The following is a 17,863-nucleotide window of genomic DNA, read 5'->3' on the forward strand; positions in this document are numbered from 1 at the left end:
AAAGGCTCTTCGTAAAGAGGTACAGTACTGACATCCCTCCATAGCAGTTTCTTGGTGAACAGTGCCAGAATAGCTTACACCATATTCCACTTGATAATCAGTTCCAAACACATTTAATGCTGTTGGTAATTCTGACTGCATTAAAAGCGCCTGTCTGGCTAATCCAGACAAACTTGAAGAAAACTGATTTCTAATAATCATTATTTGTACAAGATTATTTGCAGATCGAGCTGATCCCCCTGTGTGTTACTTCAAAAAGCACAAACTCATTACAACTCATTTTGTCTACATTGTTGGAGGACAAGGTTTTATTTTTTTTACTTAGTTTATAGTTGCAATAATTTGCCACATGAGCCTCACTCTTGCAAGAACACGTCAGTTTGTTACAACAACACAATGTTAAATATCGAGTGGATCCACGATATTTTATCTTCCTTATACTTTGAAGAATTCTTCCTGACGACAGTTAAACTTAATCGTCCTTTCATTTAATAGTTTTTTTAGCATTTACCTAACAGTACAATGTAGATAACATGGGTATACTTGGGAGAATACGTACATAGACAATTTATCTAGCCTTTCTGCTTTTGTTGGTTGAGCTTTTTTCAAACGTACTGGTAATCTGCTCGGTTCACGATCATATCTACTTATTCGATGAGATTTGTGTTTATGCTTCTCTTGATAAGCTTTAGATAGCTCAGTTGATATAACATGTTTCTCGGTGAAAGGTTCACCCATAAATGTTCGCTCTCCTCATAATTGTTTGCTCATAAAGAGCTCGTAAGGTTCGCAGACCGACCAGTTCCGAAAACGTTCGACATATTTTAGAGTGGGTCTACTACAGACGCTGTATGCATATTTTGTACGCGTTTGAAATCATTATACACAGTATCTCTGCTGATTTTGCGATGCAAATGTTTCTCTTCTTACGCCATAACACCAAGCCATCCATGACATGTGCTCATCAGTTAAAACGTCGTGCATGAGTAAGAGTCATAAAATTTAAACACAAAAGAAAAACTAAGCCGAAATTTCAAATGGGGCGTTTCCTTTGGAAAGCTCGAGCAACTGAAGCAAACGCAGTTTTCGAGCACTATGTGTAATACCATTTTAAAGCTTTCTTCTCTGAACTTTTCGATGCCATTACAAACTGCATCAATGTTAACTTGTTGCTTGTTCTCCACCAGTTTTTGAAAACACAATGGAACCTCCTCTACGGTCCAAAAAAATTATTTTTTTGTTATCAAAAAACGAAATAAAAAGACACATAAGAGGCTGTCCTAGTAAGAGGCAATCACTTGAATTTCGGCCGACCACAGAATTTCCTCAAATTTTTACTGTGAGATACTTGATCTATTCCATCGGCAAGAATTGTATTTATTTGGTTTGTAATGCTATTTTATCAAATTTTTGGCAACGAGATGCGAGGGTGGTCAAAAACAAAGAAATCTGTTTATTTCAGAGTTAATTTTCAGCGTTTCGCTGGTGGCTCTAAAAAACTTACGCATCCGCTCAAATAGCGTAAATCGGACATGCGGTACCATTTTACATCTCTTCTGTTGATTTACAGCAAAATATGTAAATTCTGACCAAATAGTTAAGAACTACGCTGTTTTGAAAATACCACACAAACAACACTTTCCAAATTTGAGTGAGTGTGCTGTTGTTCCAAGACGCTTTTCTCCAAAGTGTAACGGTATCTGTAGTGCTCATCACTATCCGTGTTTAGTACTGGGGCTGGTGTACCGAAAACAACAAAGACATTTTTAGCAACTAGTCTTTTCGAGCTCCAGGAGCTCGATGAACTTTACTAATTTTCAACGGCCGAAATGCATATGACTTCACTTGTGCATATTCGTGGTTACTCCACTTCTTGCTCAATATCTGAGGCAGCACCTACTTTCAAAACTAGCACGGTCATTTTGTTTGAGTGAGGATGTCCATAAATTCATCCAAACTTGTTCCAAATTTAGAAATTACGAAGGTACAAATGAACATCTGTGTGACATTACGTTTAACTGTCTCATGCGGGCTGAAACATGTTGATAAAATGCCATTAAGTTAGTCTTGATCGCTATCTTAAGCTTTAAAATACTCAAATTCCTGTCACTTACACATTTAGAAACGCTATTTCAAAGTATATTTTTATGAAGAGAACTTCATGTCTTACCTGAGCTTGAGAACATCTGCACGAGAATGGGTTGATTCAGTCATCTGTCACGCTCTTAACGTTAAGAGCTGAGGTCACGGATCCATTCTTGAGTGACTACATTGCACGCAGTTATTTTAAAGTTTTCGAAAGAAATGGTTAGTGCCAGGAGTGAAAGTTCTTCTTTTCATTTCAATTTCACACTAATTATAAAATTTACCCTACCATGCGACAGAAAATGTAGTGAGATGCAATGAATATATGAAGTTCATATATTTTGAACTGCGGTATTAGATACGTATGATGTGCGATCCTCGCAGTATGATAGCGCTATTTATGCAGTAGCGAAAATCAGACCTGAAAAAAATCAGGCCTGTACGGGACTCGAACCACTGACCTTTGCGATACTAGTGCAGCGCTCTACCAATTGAGCTAACAAGCCAACTGAGAGCAGGCCGTTAAGTTGATTCGTAATAAACCCGTGAAAGTGATAAATGAGATGCAATGAATAATCGAAGAGGCAGATTCTTAGTCTTTACACCTGTAGGTGCCCTATAAACACGCTGAAAAAACTTCACCTGCCCTATGGATAAATCTTTACGCGGGAGATCAAGCAGGCACGTTCTTATGCTAATTTACTCGGCCCCTCTGAAACCACAACAAAGCATCGTTTCCGCCTTGACATGGGAAAGGTAGATCACTTTGTAGAGTTTGTAAATAGACCGTAGTTTTATCAAGATGCTTTTTATGGTATCAAGATACTTGTCCCAGATAATGGCAACAAGATAGAGATGCCAAACGCGGTAAGGACCATGACTAGGTCTACAATAATTGAGCAGTACTTGGAGTATTAGTTCATCGACTAACTATGCATAGAAAAATGTCAACGAGCTTCTGAGTAGGTCCACGATGTTCAAAATATTAGAGATTCGAGAAGTATCTCAGCGTTAGTCACTGCAGGGCCTAATTAACACTGCTGCCGATGGCGCGGCGGGCTTTCAGACACTTGAAACGCTTGTTGAACTTCCTAAGAAAGGAGGAATGGAAAGGCAATGGTGCCTGTATGTTCGTCAAAAAATACGAGATGCTAAAAGGTATCTCAAAACTGACTACCGCTCGTCAACCAGATGACTCCACTTGTGCTGACCACAGTTGAAGGTTTGCGCTAAATGATCCCGTAGAGCTCGACTTTCAACAACAGTGTTCGCATTAGACATGAGAAGGGCAAGAAACCCAGATAGTTCCCGCATGTTTGAAAGGAAGGACTGGCTAACGACGACTAAAGTGCAGTGGTGTTTTTTCGAGACTAGCGGCCGTAAGAAGACAGGGAAGCCGGGAAGTTGAGGTAGAGGAAGTTTACGTAGAAGAAGAGAAGCAGGAAAGACGTGAAATGTTGGAAACGTTGCCGGCCAGCTTAGTCTAAAGCAGCCTATTTGCTATGTCTTGTACTGCTTGTTTGACCTCTCACGCGACAAGAAACTACCTTGAAACTTTCAGCGTAGTCTTGCTTAAGGAGATGCTTAAATTTTTGGAGATCCCGATGCGTTCCCGAAATAGGAAAAAAGATAACTGATAACTAAACTTTCCACATCCTGAGAGGAATGTGACTGTAACTAATAGGAAAAGGTCTAAACTCTTTAATAAGAATGTACAACATTGTTTGACCCGTCATTTTGGTATAGACTGGTTCGGCGTACACGGCCCGCGGGGTTTCCAGTACTTTTTTTGGAACATATCAAGGAATAGAGCTTTACTTTTCTGGTAGCAGAAAGACTAGTTGATAAAACAAAAAAGATATAAAAATAAGAGGACAATCATAGCGAAAACATGGAAGCGTAGCAGCAAATTCTTCCGCCGACTCAATCGATTAAGCTATGTAAGTCTTCAAGTAAAAAAAGGCCACTTAAATTTAAAGAGACAAATAGACCTGAAAACACTTGAAAACGAACACTATTCCATCAGTCTTAAGGTAAACAGTGCGAATCTTCTCTATAAAACGCTTATCCTTGTCGCAAAGTAAATATTTTGGACGTCTTGCGCAAAATATTTGCAAATTAAATGATTTCAAATTAGCTCAATTATTGAAACACCAACTGAAGGGAAAAACACACACACACGCAAAAACAAAACGAAAAGGAAATGGCAAAAAAGATGAAACCTGGAGGTGATATTCAAAATCAAAAGACGGCAGATAAAAATTAATAATACTTGCACTATACCTTTAAAATAACTGCGTGCGATGTAGCGAAAAATGGATCCATAATCTCAGTTCTCAACGTTAAGAGCGTGACACATGACTGAATCAACCCATTCTCATGTAGATGTTTTCAAGCTCAGGTAAGACATGAAGTTCTCTCCATAAATATATATTTTGAATGAGCGTTTCTAGATGTGTAAGTGACAGCAATTTTAGTTCTTTACAGCGTAAGACAGCGGTCAAGACTAACTTAATGGCATTTTATCAACATGTTTCAGCCCGCATGAGACAGTTAAACGTAATGTCACAAAGAAGATGTTCATTTGTACCTTCGTAATTTCTAAATTTGGGGCAAGGTTGGATGAATTTTTGAACATCCTCACCTAAGCAAAACGACTGTGCTAGTTTTGAAAGTAGGCGCTGCCTCAAATATTGATTTTGAGCGAGAAATGGAGTAACCATAACTATGCATAAGTTAAGTCACATGCACTTTGGCCGTTGAAAATTAGTAAAGTTCATCGAGCTCCTATAGCTCGAAACGACGAGTTGCCAAAAATATTTTTGTTGTTTTCGGTATGCCAGACCTAGTACTAAACACGAATAGTGATGATATATAATTTACATCACTACAAGTAACTTCTGTTGGCTAGAAGATATTATATCATGCCAAAACACATCCAGCTAAGATTTTTTTTCAAGTATGTTTAGTTACTTGTATAATTAACCTTACACTTTGTGTAAGGAAAGTATAATTTTCAGTACAGACATGGATAATAAAGAGAAATATCCTGAACCGTATACAGTCCTTATTCAACAAAATCATCATACGTCAGTATATCGTTCGGTATACACAATGTTTAATGCTTCATGGCACCCCCTTAAATTCGACATTTCATGCAGTGTGAGGACTACAGATACCGTTACACTTTGAAGAAAAGCGACTTGGAACAACAGCACACTCACTCAAATTTGGAAAGTGCTGTGTGTGGTATTTTCAAAACAACGTAGTTCTTAATTGGCTTAATTGTATGGGTCAGAATTTACATATTTTGCTATAAATCAACAGAAGAGATGTAAAGGGGTACTGCATATCCGATTTACGCTATTTGAGCGAATGCGTAAGTTTTTTAGAGCCTCCAGCGAAACGCTGAAAGTTAACTCTGAAATAAACAATTTTCTTTGTTTTTGACCATCCTCGCATCTCGTTGCCAAAAATTGATAAAATGGCATTACGAACAAAATAAACACATTTTTTGCCAATGGAATAGATCAAATATTTGACAGTAAAAATTTGAGGGAATTCTGTGATCGGCCGAAATTCAAGTGGCTGGTTCTGACGCGGTCAGCCTTTTAAACACGAAGGCGCGCTATAAAAGGGCATTAGCTCCTCCCCCTAATTTTGAATTCACCCCAAAAAATAAAGATGGCGGACGATGAGGAGAACCGCAACGAACACTTAGTATTTGTTATACTTGTCAAAAGCAATAAAACATACTCAGAAACGGTCACAAAATATCAGTAGAGTTATTTTTCTGTGAGTAGTTTTGTTTGGAGTACAATATTTCCTCATTTCTTGTAAAAAACTTGCGTTGTTACAGTCAAATTCAAATCGCCCGCCATTTTGAGCCTCCCCTACCCAACAGGCTATTCGGTATCCGTGGGGCTATCTTTATCTATTGTGAGTCTTCATTTCACCGGTACAGTGGCAAGTAGTGTTCCAGTGAATTTATGCGCCAATATGCGATATATTCCAGGCCCGATCGAGCAGTAACGCGAACGAAATAATCGTTACTTCGCTTCGTAAGATCGGAGTTGTCTGAGAGAATTTCTCGTAGTGTGAGACCTTTTGTTGAGGTTATTCTACGATTCCACTCGGAAATTGGACAGCTTTCCCCCTCCAGATAAAAAGAAACGTACAAAAATCAACAAACGTGCAAATGAACGGCGAGATCCAGCGGAACGAAACCCATTTTCAGTCTGACAATTGAAGTAAAGAAGGATCAGCAAAGTCGTTTGGAAGCTATCAAACAGAGGATAAGCAACGCTAAATCGGCTCTTGGTATAGGTAAAGGCTGATAGTTTCGAAAGAAACTGTTTGGGGCTGCGTCGGTGGGAGTAACGAAATAATTTGGATATATCAAAAAAGTTGAAATGGTAAATTGGCCACCGTAACGATTACGGTGGCCAATAGGCCATTTTACAGTTGTGTACTTAGTTGCCAAGCCTTTGATTCAGAGTGAGGCTAAAGATGACCTTGTTGTGATAGAGACCTGTATCTAGTTAGCATGATAACAATGTGATTTACATTTGAAAGGCAGCAAGGTTTGTATCATAACAAGGTCATCTCTAGCCTCACTCCCATTCAAAGGCTTGGCAACCAAGCACACAACTGTAAAATGGACTATTTACCATTTCAACTTTGTTGATATATCCAAATTATCTTGGTATAGGTAGACAGACTTTTACCACGCAAAATACTGATTTAATGGAAAGACTTCTCTCGTATTTTGAAATGATTTGTTCATCAGCTGTGGAAAGTAGCTCTTCATATATCACCAAAACTGATGTGCTCGAAGGGCCGAGAATCCATTTTGTGAATTTTGTGGCGAAGATTACAAATAGGCTTCAGCTACTTTTTCAAGTCAAGGGCACGCTTGTAAGATTGAAGTTCCCTGTGTGTAATGACTCAGTTACTTGGCTCTGTTCTGGAGTTTTGGGACACCCTGCAAAGTACCACGCCAATGTTAGGTGAGTATAATATGTACATGACCTACTTTGCAAGTAAGCATTATCGAAGAAAAATATCCCAGGAAAGTTTGTCACATATATATATGATGAGTTTACATTTACAAGTATATCCTCTTTGATTATGTAAATTATGGCTTTCCATTCTGTTCTCCCATGTTTTGTTTCTTGTAATAAATCTGTATGCTCAGGTGAGTGATACTAAAAAAATATATTTGCAGAATGGTTCCTGCATTCACATGTACTGGACTTACTGAAACTCGGTATCATGGTTTTACTGAGGCCGCTGGCATTGGCTGTGTGATGGACAAAACAATAGACACAAGTATGTGGTTTTTAACGTATACACTGTTGTACACTATCTTTACTTTTTCTAGGATGTGAATCCTCCCTGTGTTTTAACAGCAGTGTTGTGAAGTCTGTAATAAACTTTATTACAAGACTCAGGCAGCCAGAGGGCCAGTATCTAAAATCAACCAATCAAAATGCTCTATTGCCGGTCCAATATTCTCTAAGTATTGGACCGGGCATTGTCCTGAATGATCCTGCACTTGTGAAAAGGCTTTCTTCAGTCATATAATAAATCTCTTATAACTAAGCTTGCTCAGGACTGTGCTAGGAGAATATCGGCCCTCTGTCTTTTCTTGTACGGACCTCCCTGCACTCAGTCCATACTGTCAAGACCTCAGGCCGATATTCTCCCTGTACGGCCCTCGCACTTGGTTAACAAGATATATATCATGATTTACCCCTATGATCAGTTAGTGTATGACTTAAATCTAGCTTTTACTGTACCTTGCAGCTTATTGGGCCGTATCATTTTGTTTGGCAGTATATAAAGACCAGGGATTTGGATATAGGTCTGTAGTTCAGGAATTGTGCAACAAGACAATGGCTGGTGCAAGGGCAGAAGTTAAAGCTACATAAGGCTATATTGCAAGTGGGGATGTAAGTTGACATGCAACCATCTACTTGTTCGTTATGTGTGTTCAGTGTTGTTGAAGTTATTTGCAGTGGGCAAAATTTGAAATAACACCTTATGCAGTGCTAGGTCATTTTGTACCTTCATTCAAGTTACCTTCAATGCTCAGTTTCCTTCCATTCATTTTTTATTCTAATTACTCTTTCAGTGTATGATAACAGATGCCAGACATGACTGCATTCTACAGTGACAGCTATTTCTATGAGGTAAGAAATTCCAACCAAATGTTTCCACTTCCATCATCTTATCAGTCTCTTTGTGATTTTTGCCCCCTGCCCCCCCCCCCTGCAGCATTTTTAATAAAGTGATAGCTGTTTCTCCATTTTGGCTGTTATGTGGGATTCCTGTCTTACTAAAAACCATAACACATCAAACATACCCTTGCTTTTAGCATACAACTTAACAGAGGTGGCCCATGACTGTGTGAGATCATTGAAAAATTGGTTTGTGCAAAGAGGCGTCAAGAATTCATTTAACACCTGGCATGGTAAGTATGTATAAAAGTTCATATGTCAATGACTATGTGGTGCTCTTCAGTTTTGTAATAATTTATTTATTCTGTTACCAGCATGTTATCTAATAATCTAAAGGCATCAAACATAAACAAGACTTTTGGTGTTTGTTGATCAAAAAAAGTACTAAATCATTCACTCGTGTCATGTCATGCATTGAGTGCACTTTACAATTTACAACACATTGACATTGTTTTCCTCACTGATAAATCTGTTTTTGTTGTATTCTATCTATGGTCATGATCAATCACAACTTATTATCAAGACTGAATTCATTTGAAATTAGTGTCCCTTTCACATTTGCATCTATTTTATTCAAGACAGTACTTGTAGTTACATGTATATAATAGTGACGATGCTTGTAGGCTTTGCCGTATGCCTTGCCTAGTGTGTATTTGGCAGCTTCTAGGTTGTTTGCAGAAGCTCTTAAAGTGTCACGATATAAGGCTACTACTTGTTTGCTTTCCTTTTCAGAGATGATGTAGCTTTGGTCTTGGAATGAGTTTATTGATGATCAAGGATGGTTCAAGGCAAAGTATTATTTCAGTTGCTTTTCCATTTTCTGTTGAAATGACTCCTTTTTTCAGTTGATGCTCATTCAATTCTCTTGAATGATGACATCATTTTGGATTCATAGGCTCAGAAATCTTTGCGACTCGATGACAATTATTATAAATAGCATCTGTGCATAATCTTTATTGGGAGGAAATAAACTACAACCCAATTCCTTTTTTTTCTCCTAGTAGGATCACAACCTCAGGTACAAGCAGTGGAAGAAGGACATAGAAAATGCTGATCAATCCCTCAAGATATTCCATAGTGGAGTTCAGAATTAGGGCATACAGTGTATTGTGAAACAATATAGCTTCTATTGTACCTTATTGTCATTATACAAAGAAATGTATAGGGGAATCCTTGTTTACAATATTTGCCTCATTAGCATAAGCAATTCAGTTTCTGATGGAGCTAAAAATAAATCAGTTCTGAATATCGAAAGGTCAAAGTACGATTAACTCGGCCATTGAATACGAGCCTGATGCATTGAATAGTTTTTGTGCAACATGGGTTTAAAAACTCAAAATTTTACATAGAATGTAGGAGCTCATTAGCGCTTTTGCCACCCAGAAATTTTGCAGTTTTTGATGACTATTTCTTCTGGAATATTACACCCAAAGAGCTAAAAATTTCACCATGTACTAAGGTTTTCTAGCTCTTTAGCTGCCTGAAGTCAATTTGTATCTAACATGCTTCCTTCTTTACACAAAGCCATATGCAAATGAGCAAAAATGTAAACAATGACGTCAGCATGAAACCGCCTACACTATTTTGGAGGGAAGTGCTGATCATAGTAGAGGGGAACTGGTTATGAAACCCGGCAAACTTCAGAAGGTCAGTCTATTGTTTCGCTTTTGAGGTTGAACGGGTCCATCACGTGATCGTGACCCTGCACATCATAAAGCAATATGGCGGACGAGACAGACGCGCTGTTCATGTTTGGTGATGATTTAGAAGCTATTTTGGATGTTTTAGAAGAAGATGAGAGAATACAAGATGACTTCACGGAAGCAGTGAACCTAGTAAGTGTTGAAGATTTTATTTTTGACTCAAATTATCGTCAAATACACTCGAAAGTGTTCAAAATGTTTCTTTAAACAGTCACGACTTTCTTGTATTTTGCATTCATACAGCCAGTAAAAATAGCATGAAATGTGTAGGCTTTTTGCAGAATTTTGATCTCAGTACATTTATCAATTATTTAAAAAGTAAATTGGATTCTAAAACAAAGAAAAATGACCATAAAGATCTCAAAACCATGAACGATGTTTCCCTATAATTGAGCCTTTGCTACAACAATTTCTTGCCTAGACTTTGCTAACTCCGAACTTTCTACATTATTATATGCTATGTATTCGTTACTATCCCCCTTTTTAGGCCCAGAATGATCATATCGTTTGTGAATGTGGGAAAAGCTACAAAACCAAAGCTGGATATGAGAGACACAGGACCGCAAAACATGGGAACACTGAAAGTGAGTCCGCCACACTGTTCACAACCAGCCTTCTCGCCGAGATGGTGAACAGTGCTGTACAGAGTATTAAAGAAAGGAAGGTGTTCAATTTAAGCATTAAGAATGAGCTGACTGTATTGATATTTGAATTAGAGGAAAGATCTGATGAATTCTTTAATCTCAAAACAATCTATGAATCACTAAGAAAGAAAGATATTGAAAAGTTTTATTCTAATTTTTATGGAACTGTTGCATTGAATGCCACCAAGTACTTCAAAGGACTCACACGAAATGCAGCAACATTGTTGGCAACCAAGGTGGCAGACACATGATAGCAAACTCAAAAAAACAGAAGTTATCTTCTGTAAGCAATGAGTCCATCCATGAATTGACAAACAAACAAAAGGCTGGGCTACAATATGTGAGCGGTTATGTATTGCAAAACTTCACAAGAAATATTGTAAAGTTAACTCTATTGAAAGCCAACAAGCGATGACCATCCTTAAGGCTGGAAAACTGGATAGCATGAACTTGAACACACAGAAACAGGAACTGATTTCAAGCTTGAACAGAGGGGGGCTCTGGACAGTTACATTGCTAGCTTTTAAGATCTTTTTGAAGACTGATGAATATTTCAGGCAATCAACTTCAAAAGCTGGTTTACAGAGAATTGACATTGTTGGAATTACCAAAAACTCAACTACAGACAGTGATGTCTTGGCCAACTATCAACTAATTGTATCCGAAGCAGACTGTGATTCATACAGTCATGTCCAAAAAGATGTTTTGCACAACATTTTAAGCTTATATATCAGAGTAAGGTCATTCTCCTATGCTAAAGATATTGTTCAACAATATAAAATCAAGGCAAAACAAAGGAAAAGCAAGTCTCTACGAAAGGAAATAAGTAGAAGTTGCAAAGAAAATGAAAGACACGAGTAATAAGAAAAGACTGCATTATTTATACTACAGATTGTCCAATTTTTCCTAATTTTGCCCATAGTTATGTTTGCTAAACTTTATTCCAAAATGGCGACAATTTTGCTATTCTTTTGGGTCAATGTTAATTGGCCCTCGTCTCGTTTTAGGTTAAATATTCTTTTGAATTCTGCATAATCATGTGGTCGTGGCCAAGAGGGCTAATTAATAGGCATATAAAAGAATAATAACAATTTTTGTCATTTTGGTGTATAGTAGTTGTGAAAACGAGACCGTTTTTAGCATATTTATTTTGATAAAAATGTAATTTATCTTTTTCTACACTGCCATTAGAGCTTTGAAGGGAAATGTTCTCTGCCAAATATGGTTTAAATGGACCTACTAAGCGAATTTAGTCAACTGGTGAGGTTCCTCCTCCTGCGTGCGCAGTAAAGATGTGCAGAAACAATTAGTGCAAACGTCCCTCTGTACTGTCCTTCCACTTTCTCAGATATTCAAGAACTCGTGTTAACCACTGGAACCTACCATTTAGAAATAGAACTATCAATGATTGTTGTAAAAATAGTAGAAAATGCAAGGGATGACAATTCACAATTATTTGCTGAAGATAAAGTTAAACATTTTGAATAATCAGTGACCCTGAGGTGAATAATTTTTCTAGTATAATATTACATATTAGTAAATATCAATAAAAATAATGAAAAGAAAAGATTGAAAAAAAAACAGCATGTTACCCTTTGGTCAAATGTACAGCATTGGACAAAGTACACTAGAATTATCATAATCACTCATGTAATTATACAAAAATTTAAAAAAAGGCATCATCATTGATGTAATTCTTTACATTTTTTTTCATTACCCCTTAAATCCTGAGATCAACAAGCATATTCTTTCTACCATTCTCCATATATTTCTATTATACTGGTGAAGAGAATTTATTTACCAATCAAGACATCTTTAACTTGATGATCTTTTCCTATATTCTCATAACCCTTGTGTTTGATTTATGCAGAGATATCAAAAGGAGAAAATGGATGCCAGTCACTATTAGGGGTTAAAGGGTTAACACATTTTAATTTTTGAAATAAAACAAAGATCCTCCGAAAAGCCCTAAAGTTGAGTGATATTCAAATAAATGTACCTTTCATCATTAATAGATCTGTAGGGTGCAAGAAAGGGCTTTCTCTTCTTCTGAGATTCAGTCAAACTTCTGACATTTAAACAATCAAAGAAGTTATCAACCATCTCACACAACTTTGAGTTTCCTGCTGCTTCAGGGGGACCAAACGTCCATAGCACTTTAGCTACTGAAGAACTTAAGACTTGTGCTGCTAAATTGACTCGCATGATAGAGTACAAGCTGAGATTAATATGCTCATATGTGAGCTTTGGTAATAACTTGAGGCCATTGTCAATGTCCTGGTAGTAGAGCTGGGCAATGTGTTGAAACAAAATAAATTGCCCATCATTCCACATGTATCTGGTGCAGGTACCAGAGCCAGAATGATACAAACAGTTCCGAGTAGTCTTGATTAAGTGTGGGGCATAAGAAATAAAATAAATAAAATGATGAGGTGCATACAGGTTTATTGTCCGATAGCATACATCTGTGTCTGCATCTCCATCCATAGACTTGTGCAATCGATAAAACCTGTTCGGGGAGGCACCATCAGAGGTGGTACAAATAACCCACAAATTGCAAAATGTTTCCAGAATAAAAACTGCTTCCCAAAATATGGGCATCAACTGTATAGCAGTCACACCATTTGTTGAGAAGTGTGCCAAACAGAACTTCAGCTGAGTGGACACACCACGAACAATGAATGCCAAAGCATGTGTAGCAATCTCATCTGTCTTGTCCAAAACTGCAAAGTTCAAGTCAAGATCACCACGATCGGTAAATCCAATCAGTTCTCCCGTATCCTTGTCTAGAACAAGGTTGGACTGCACTTTCATTTCATCGAATAAAAGTACAACATATCTTTGACCATCAAAATATGAATTTGTGAGAGATTTAAGTTCCTCTAAAACTTTGTCATTAAATCCCCTTTGAGGCCTGATAGCATTTCGGTAATCCTTTAGACATCTTTGGCTAGGAAGTATCTACACTTTACTGTTACGCAGTTCTTCGTAGCATGACGGTGACTTTGCTGCAAGGGATAGGCAGAAACGAATAATTATTGGATTATTCATTGGATGATACCTTACACCTTTGGAGCTACTAGAGAATAATTTCTTTTGCTGCTCCCAAAAGAGTTCAATTCTAGGGCAAGTAAAGACAGGAAAGGCACAGCAATTCTCGTATACCTAACCTTTTGAGTGTTCAAATCGGCCGCCTTTTTTTTTTAAATTTCACCCGCGCACGTCGAAGGTGAGTGACAAATGAACCTACGTCTTCAAGGGGAAGACTTCCATATATAGCGCGCCTTCGTGTTTAAATATCGTTTTTCAAATTTTGTTTGATCCGGTCAGCGGTGAAAGTCACAACTCTTCTGCCTTTCATCAAGCTTGCAAGCTAGCTGGGTTTTGATATTCTTCAGTCGTTTAGAGATGTCGAAGAAGTGGATTGTGATTAGCAGCTCTGTATGCTTTGCAGTTTTCCTGTTTTCTGTATGGGTTGCCTATATCGCGCCTGGTAACTTTTTCGATCTTTTGCTTTATCATTCTCTGGACAGGAGTTTAATTACTCAGAGTTTATCGTTCTCCACGGCCAAGTACCGGAACATGGCTTGCAGTTTAAAATCTCCCTTACTTGAAACTGCTCCTTCACTGGAATCTTTTCTGAAGGCTTTAACAACGGAAGGGAAACGAGATCTGACTTTCAGTGGCTTGGCAGTTGTTTCAAAACTGGCCAATTCATGTCAACCATTAGTTGATGTAGGAAAGGCAAGAGTTCAAGTCAGCAGAATTGCGCTCATCACGATAGGGAAGGAAAATGACACAACGTGTTCGATGTGCGAGCTGGCAGGAAAAGCCCAGAGCGCTGGATACTCTATGGTGATATTATTTCCCTACTATCCTTGGAAATTCGCGAGAAATTGTAGCGTAAAAACGGCAGAGAAGCTATTGATCCCTGTTGTTTATAATGACTTTTGTCAAAATGCAACTTACAGGAGTGATTATGCGTCTTCTATATATTCTATATATTCTATATATTCAGCTGCAGACCTAACAGATGTTCACGTTAGACTGATTTCACCTATCTCACATGATCTCGATAAGATGAAAGGGTACTTGAGGAATCTTTATTTTTGGTTTCTCTTGGGTCCAATTATCACATTGGAATGGCTCCGACGAAAAAGGAAGCTCTGTTGTGTGACAGCGGCGCAAGTTGACCAGGAGTTTGGTAACGAGGAAATAGTTGAAGAGAGTCGAGGACATCATATCCAACTCGGGACAAGTGCAGATAATGAAGGTGAATTACAACCTCTAATCTGCATAACGAATGACGCTCGAACTAATAATGAATTGATAATAAGTAACAACATGCGTGGTGTAAGAATTACATTGCTTGTCGCGAAGATCTTTCGAAGAGTTATCTGCTACTTACTAGTTGGTCTTGGTTATGTCCTTCTCATTCTGGTAGCACTCCCTGTAGGTATATCAAGCGGGGGGTGGTCTTTTTTTCGATTTGATGAAAATGAAGGAATTCGGCAAAAAAATTTCTGGGATGTTCATCTACCACAACAGAATGCAACGGAGATTGCTGCCAATGACATGGGTCCCGAAAGAAGAGCACCAGGGGCTATGATATCGTTCTTCGTCACTGCCTGGTGGCCAGTTTTTCAAATCTTTGGTTTTTTCGTGTATAGTAGGTTTGTGTGTAAGAGAACCTGGACCGTTTCAACTAACCTTTCAAAGTTTATTAGAAGTGATTGGTTTTCATCCAACATGTATTTGCTTGGTCTTTGCGTGATCGTACCGTATTGTTCCCTCATGTCCGATAACCAATTACAGAATACTTTAATTGCCTTTTGGCGTTTTATCTATTTCACAGTGTACAATTTATTGTACACATTTTGTAATTTTCTTTTTATCATTATTCTCAACAAGCACCAAGTTGTCACAATATATATGTTCTACATTAGTGTTTGTATGATCTGTGCTTATGTTGAGAGTGACATTGTTGCAGTGTTTTATTTCATTCTCAATTCTCAAGGTGCCCTTAACAACTTAAAACTCACTGCTCTTCGCACATTAGCACTTGGCCTCACTTTGACCTTGAGTTTCAGTTCTTCAATGCACATAATCCGCAAACTTATGAAGCCACAGGAGTCCTTGTTTGAGGGACTCTCAGAGAGGTGAATGGACATGTTTATCACTGAGCCATTTTTAAGATCTGTTTTTACGAGTAAATGTAGGTAACAAAAATTCGAAACCATTCCAAGATTTACCAGCAAGCTTGGGTCTAATTTTTCTCAGAAAATGTAATTTCTGGAAAGGCCTGCCATCAAATGGCCTTTTTACAGACTTGTTCAGAGAAAGTGTCAAATCATCTGATTGTTTATATGCTATCGATTGTAGTTGGATTACGTTTTAGCTGATTTTTATCAGGAGAAATTTTTTTACTAAGGGTGACTGGGCAAAAATTGAAAACAAGGTCTTGGAAAAATAAAACTAAACCAAAAGAAAGAGAAAATACAAATGAAAAAAAGCATAGTATTACTTGAATTTCATTAAGAGAATGAAATAGCCAGAAAAAAGTTAGGACCATATTTACTTGCTCTACTAAATCTGTAAATTGAAATGTAGTGTTACTTGCGCAACACATTCTATTTTTGTTTGTTCAGTTATTACTCATTATCAGTTTTGTTACGTTTAGCCTTTATTATTCACGCCGTGATTGCTAGGAATCAAATTTCGTTACATAACCTTTGAAATCGATATAATCAGCAACTACTACGCTTTTATTTTATCTATTGAGTTATGTGCATGATCCGTTGTCCTCTTGCTATCGTAAGTTTTTGAAGCTATCTCAGCTATTGATTGCTACCCGCAGGAGCATTAGATCAAAGTAAGTCTAAGTTGTAATCATTTTGTTTCATTTATAAGATCTGTGTTTCTTATAAGTATCCTTGATTTATGTTGTAGCATTAGCTTATACATAAGCCTTTCCTTTTCCTTTTAATCGTGTGCCTTTTGTTCAAATCACACAACCACAATCTCAATTTTGTCATGTCATTTTCCTGTACTATTTGATTTGCAGCTTCCTCCAATTAACATTCTGATTGATTTAACTTGATTTCTGTGGAATTTTTAACTTTTCAACGTGTGTTCGACTGTTCAAGACCCTGGGGTCAAATTTCCCTTAACTCACTCTGCACGTGACCGCCCTGGAAGGTCACATATATAGTCAGGTTTTTGGTACAACTGACACATTTCCTTGAAAACAAGAGAAGATTGCCATTTTGCCAGTTACATTAAGCTAGCTTTATCAGTCAGCAATGATTCTAAGTTCTACGGTTAAAGGACTAAACATATTAAGTGTCTTGTTATAGCATCATGGATATGATCATTACACAGTTACCATTTCTAGTGGCTTCATTTCCAATTTTCTGGCTAGCCAGAGTCAACACTGGTTTCAGGGACTTCCTGTAGTACGACGTAAATAAATACATCAGAAGCTACCTTAATATCATATTTCCCTGTAAATAGGATTTTTAGGCCCTTCCTCCTATTGTGTTATTTTTGAATAGTCAAGCAGTCCCTTATGATTGCATGACAGCATAATGGCGATAAATTAAATGAGCCCCTTCATGATCAGCGGCATTACAAAAATCGGGACATTTAGTGCATTTGCGCCATTCATCCATTGTCTCACCAGGTGAGAGGGTAAAATGAACGTTGTAGCCTCGACCCTTCTAGGTGATGCAGGTACATGTATGTCAGATGCTCAGATAAGAGCCTTTGAATAATGGAAGTCTAATGGATTTCTCAAATACATCTGAAATGCTTTCCTTATTGTGATAGTTATTTTCAGCCAGGTTTAAGCTACTAACTCAGAGTTGATGAGCTGACTTGCAAGGGTAGCAGTCTCCTTTTTCATATAAATTTCCTTTTTTTTTTATTTCAGTTGAGTTGTTCTTAGCTAGGTTTAAAGCAGCGTCCAGTGGGGGAGTTTGCTGCTGTACAAGTATTAACTCAGAGATGAGCTGACTTGCAAGGGCAGCAGTTCCTGGCAGCTCTGAGTTAGTTGATGACAATGACCATGATAAAAATTACGAATGCGTTTTAAAGAAAACTTTGTTAGTTTTGTTGTTCAATGTGGTTTAAATAATAAAAATGTTCTTTGTTATGGGCTGACTTTTCTTTTCTATAATTTAAGATAGTT

General features: G+C 37.6%; 4 protein-coding genes across 5 annotated transcripts; 3 read left to right on the plus strand and 1 right to left on the minus strand.

Annotated features, from left to right (window-relative positions):
- The first annotated feature begins 6,018 nt into the window (after positions 1–6,018).
- LOC148718160 (uncharacterized) lies at positions 6,019–9,581 on the plus strand. The gene is made up of 7 exons (XM_088743517.1): positions 6,019–7,094; positions 7,313–7,416; positions 7,894–8,039; positions 8,222–8,279; positions 8,465–8,560; positions 9,060–9,115; positions 9,332–9,581. The coding sequence occupies exons 1-3, from the start codon at positions 6,832–6,834 to the stop codon at positions 8,016–8,018; spliced, it is 492 nt and encodes a 163-aa protein (XP_088599643.1). The 5' UTR covers positions 6,019–6,831; the 3' UTR covers positions 8,019–8,039; positions 8,222–8,279; positions 8,465–8,560; positions 9,060–9,115; positions 9,332–9,581.
- On the minus strand, positions 8,606–13,973 carry LOC148718161 (uncharacterized). Of its 2 annotated transcripts, XM_088743511.1 has the most exons (3): positions 13,845–13,973; positions 12,674–13,682; positions 8,606–12,053 (listed from the first exon to the last, which is right to left on the minus strand). In XM_088743511.1, exons 2-3 carry the CDS (start codon positions 13,486–13,488, stop codon positions 11,981–11,983), a joined length of 888 nt encoding a protein of 295 aa, XP_088599637.1. In that variant the 5' UTR covers positions 13,489–13,682; positions 13,845–13,973; the 3' UTR covers positions 8,606–11,980. The 2 variants fall into 2 exon arrangements, with proteins under 2 accessions (XP_088599637.1, XP_088599638.1); XM_088743512.1 differs by lacking the exon at positions 13,845–13,973 and having other exon boundaries at positions 12,674–13,786.
- Positions 10,023–11,562, plus strand: LOC148718162 (uncharacterized). The gene is made up of 2 exons (XM_088743516.1): positions 10,023–10,162; positions 10,518–11,562. The coding sequence occupies exons 1-2, from the start codon at positions 10,049–10,051 to the stop codon at positions 10,923–10,925; spliced, it is 522 nt and encodes a 173-aa protein (XP_088599642.1). The 5' UTR covers positions 10,023–10,048; the 3' UTR covers positions 10,926–11,562.
- A 5-nt stretch (positions 13,974–13,978) lies between the features above and the next one.
- Positions 13,979–17,827, plus strand: LOC148718163 (uncharacterized). Its single transcript, XM_088743499.1, has one exon. The coding sequence runs from the start codon at positions 14,083–14,085 to the stop codon at positions 15,835–15,837; it is 1,755 nt and encodes a 584-aa protein (XP_088599625.1). The 5' UTR covers positions 13,979–14,082; the 3' UTR covers positions 15,838–17,827.
- Positions 17,828–17,863: the final 36 nt, after the last annotated feature.

Source organism: Stylophora pistillata, chromosome 13, assembly GCF_964205215.1.
Source record: "Stylophora pistillata chromosome 13, jaStyPist1.2, whole genome shotgun sequence".
In the NCBI taxonomy this organism is placed as follows: domain Eukaryota; kingdom Metazoa; phylum Cnidaria; class Anthozoa; order Scleractinia; family Pocilloporidae; genus Stylophora; species Stylophora pistillata.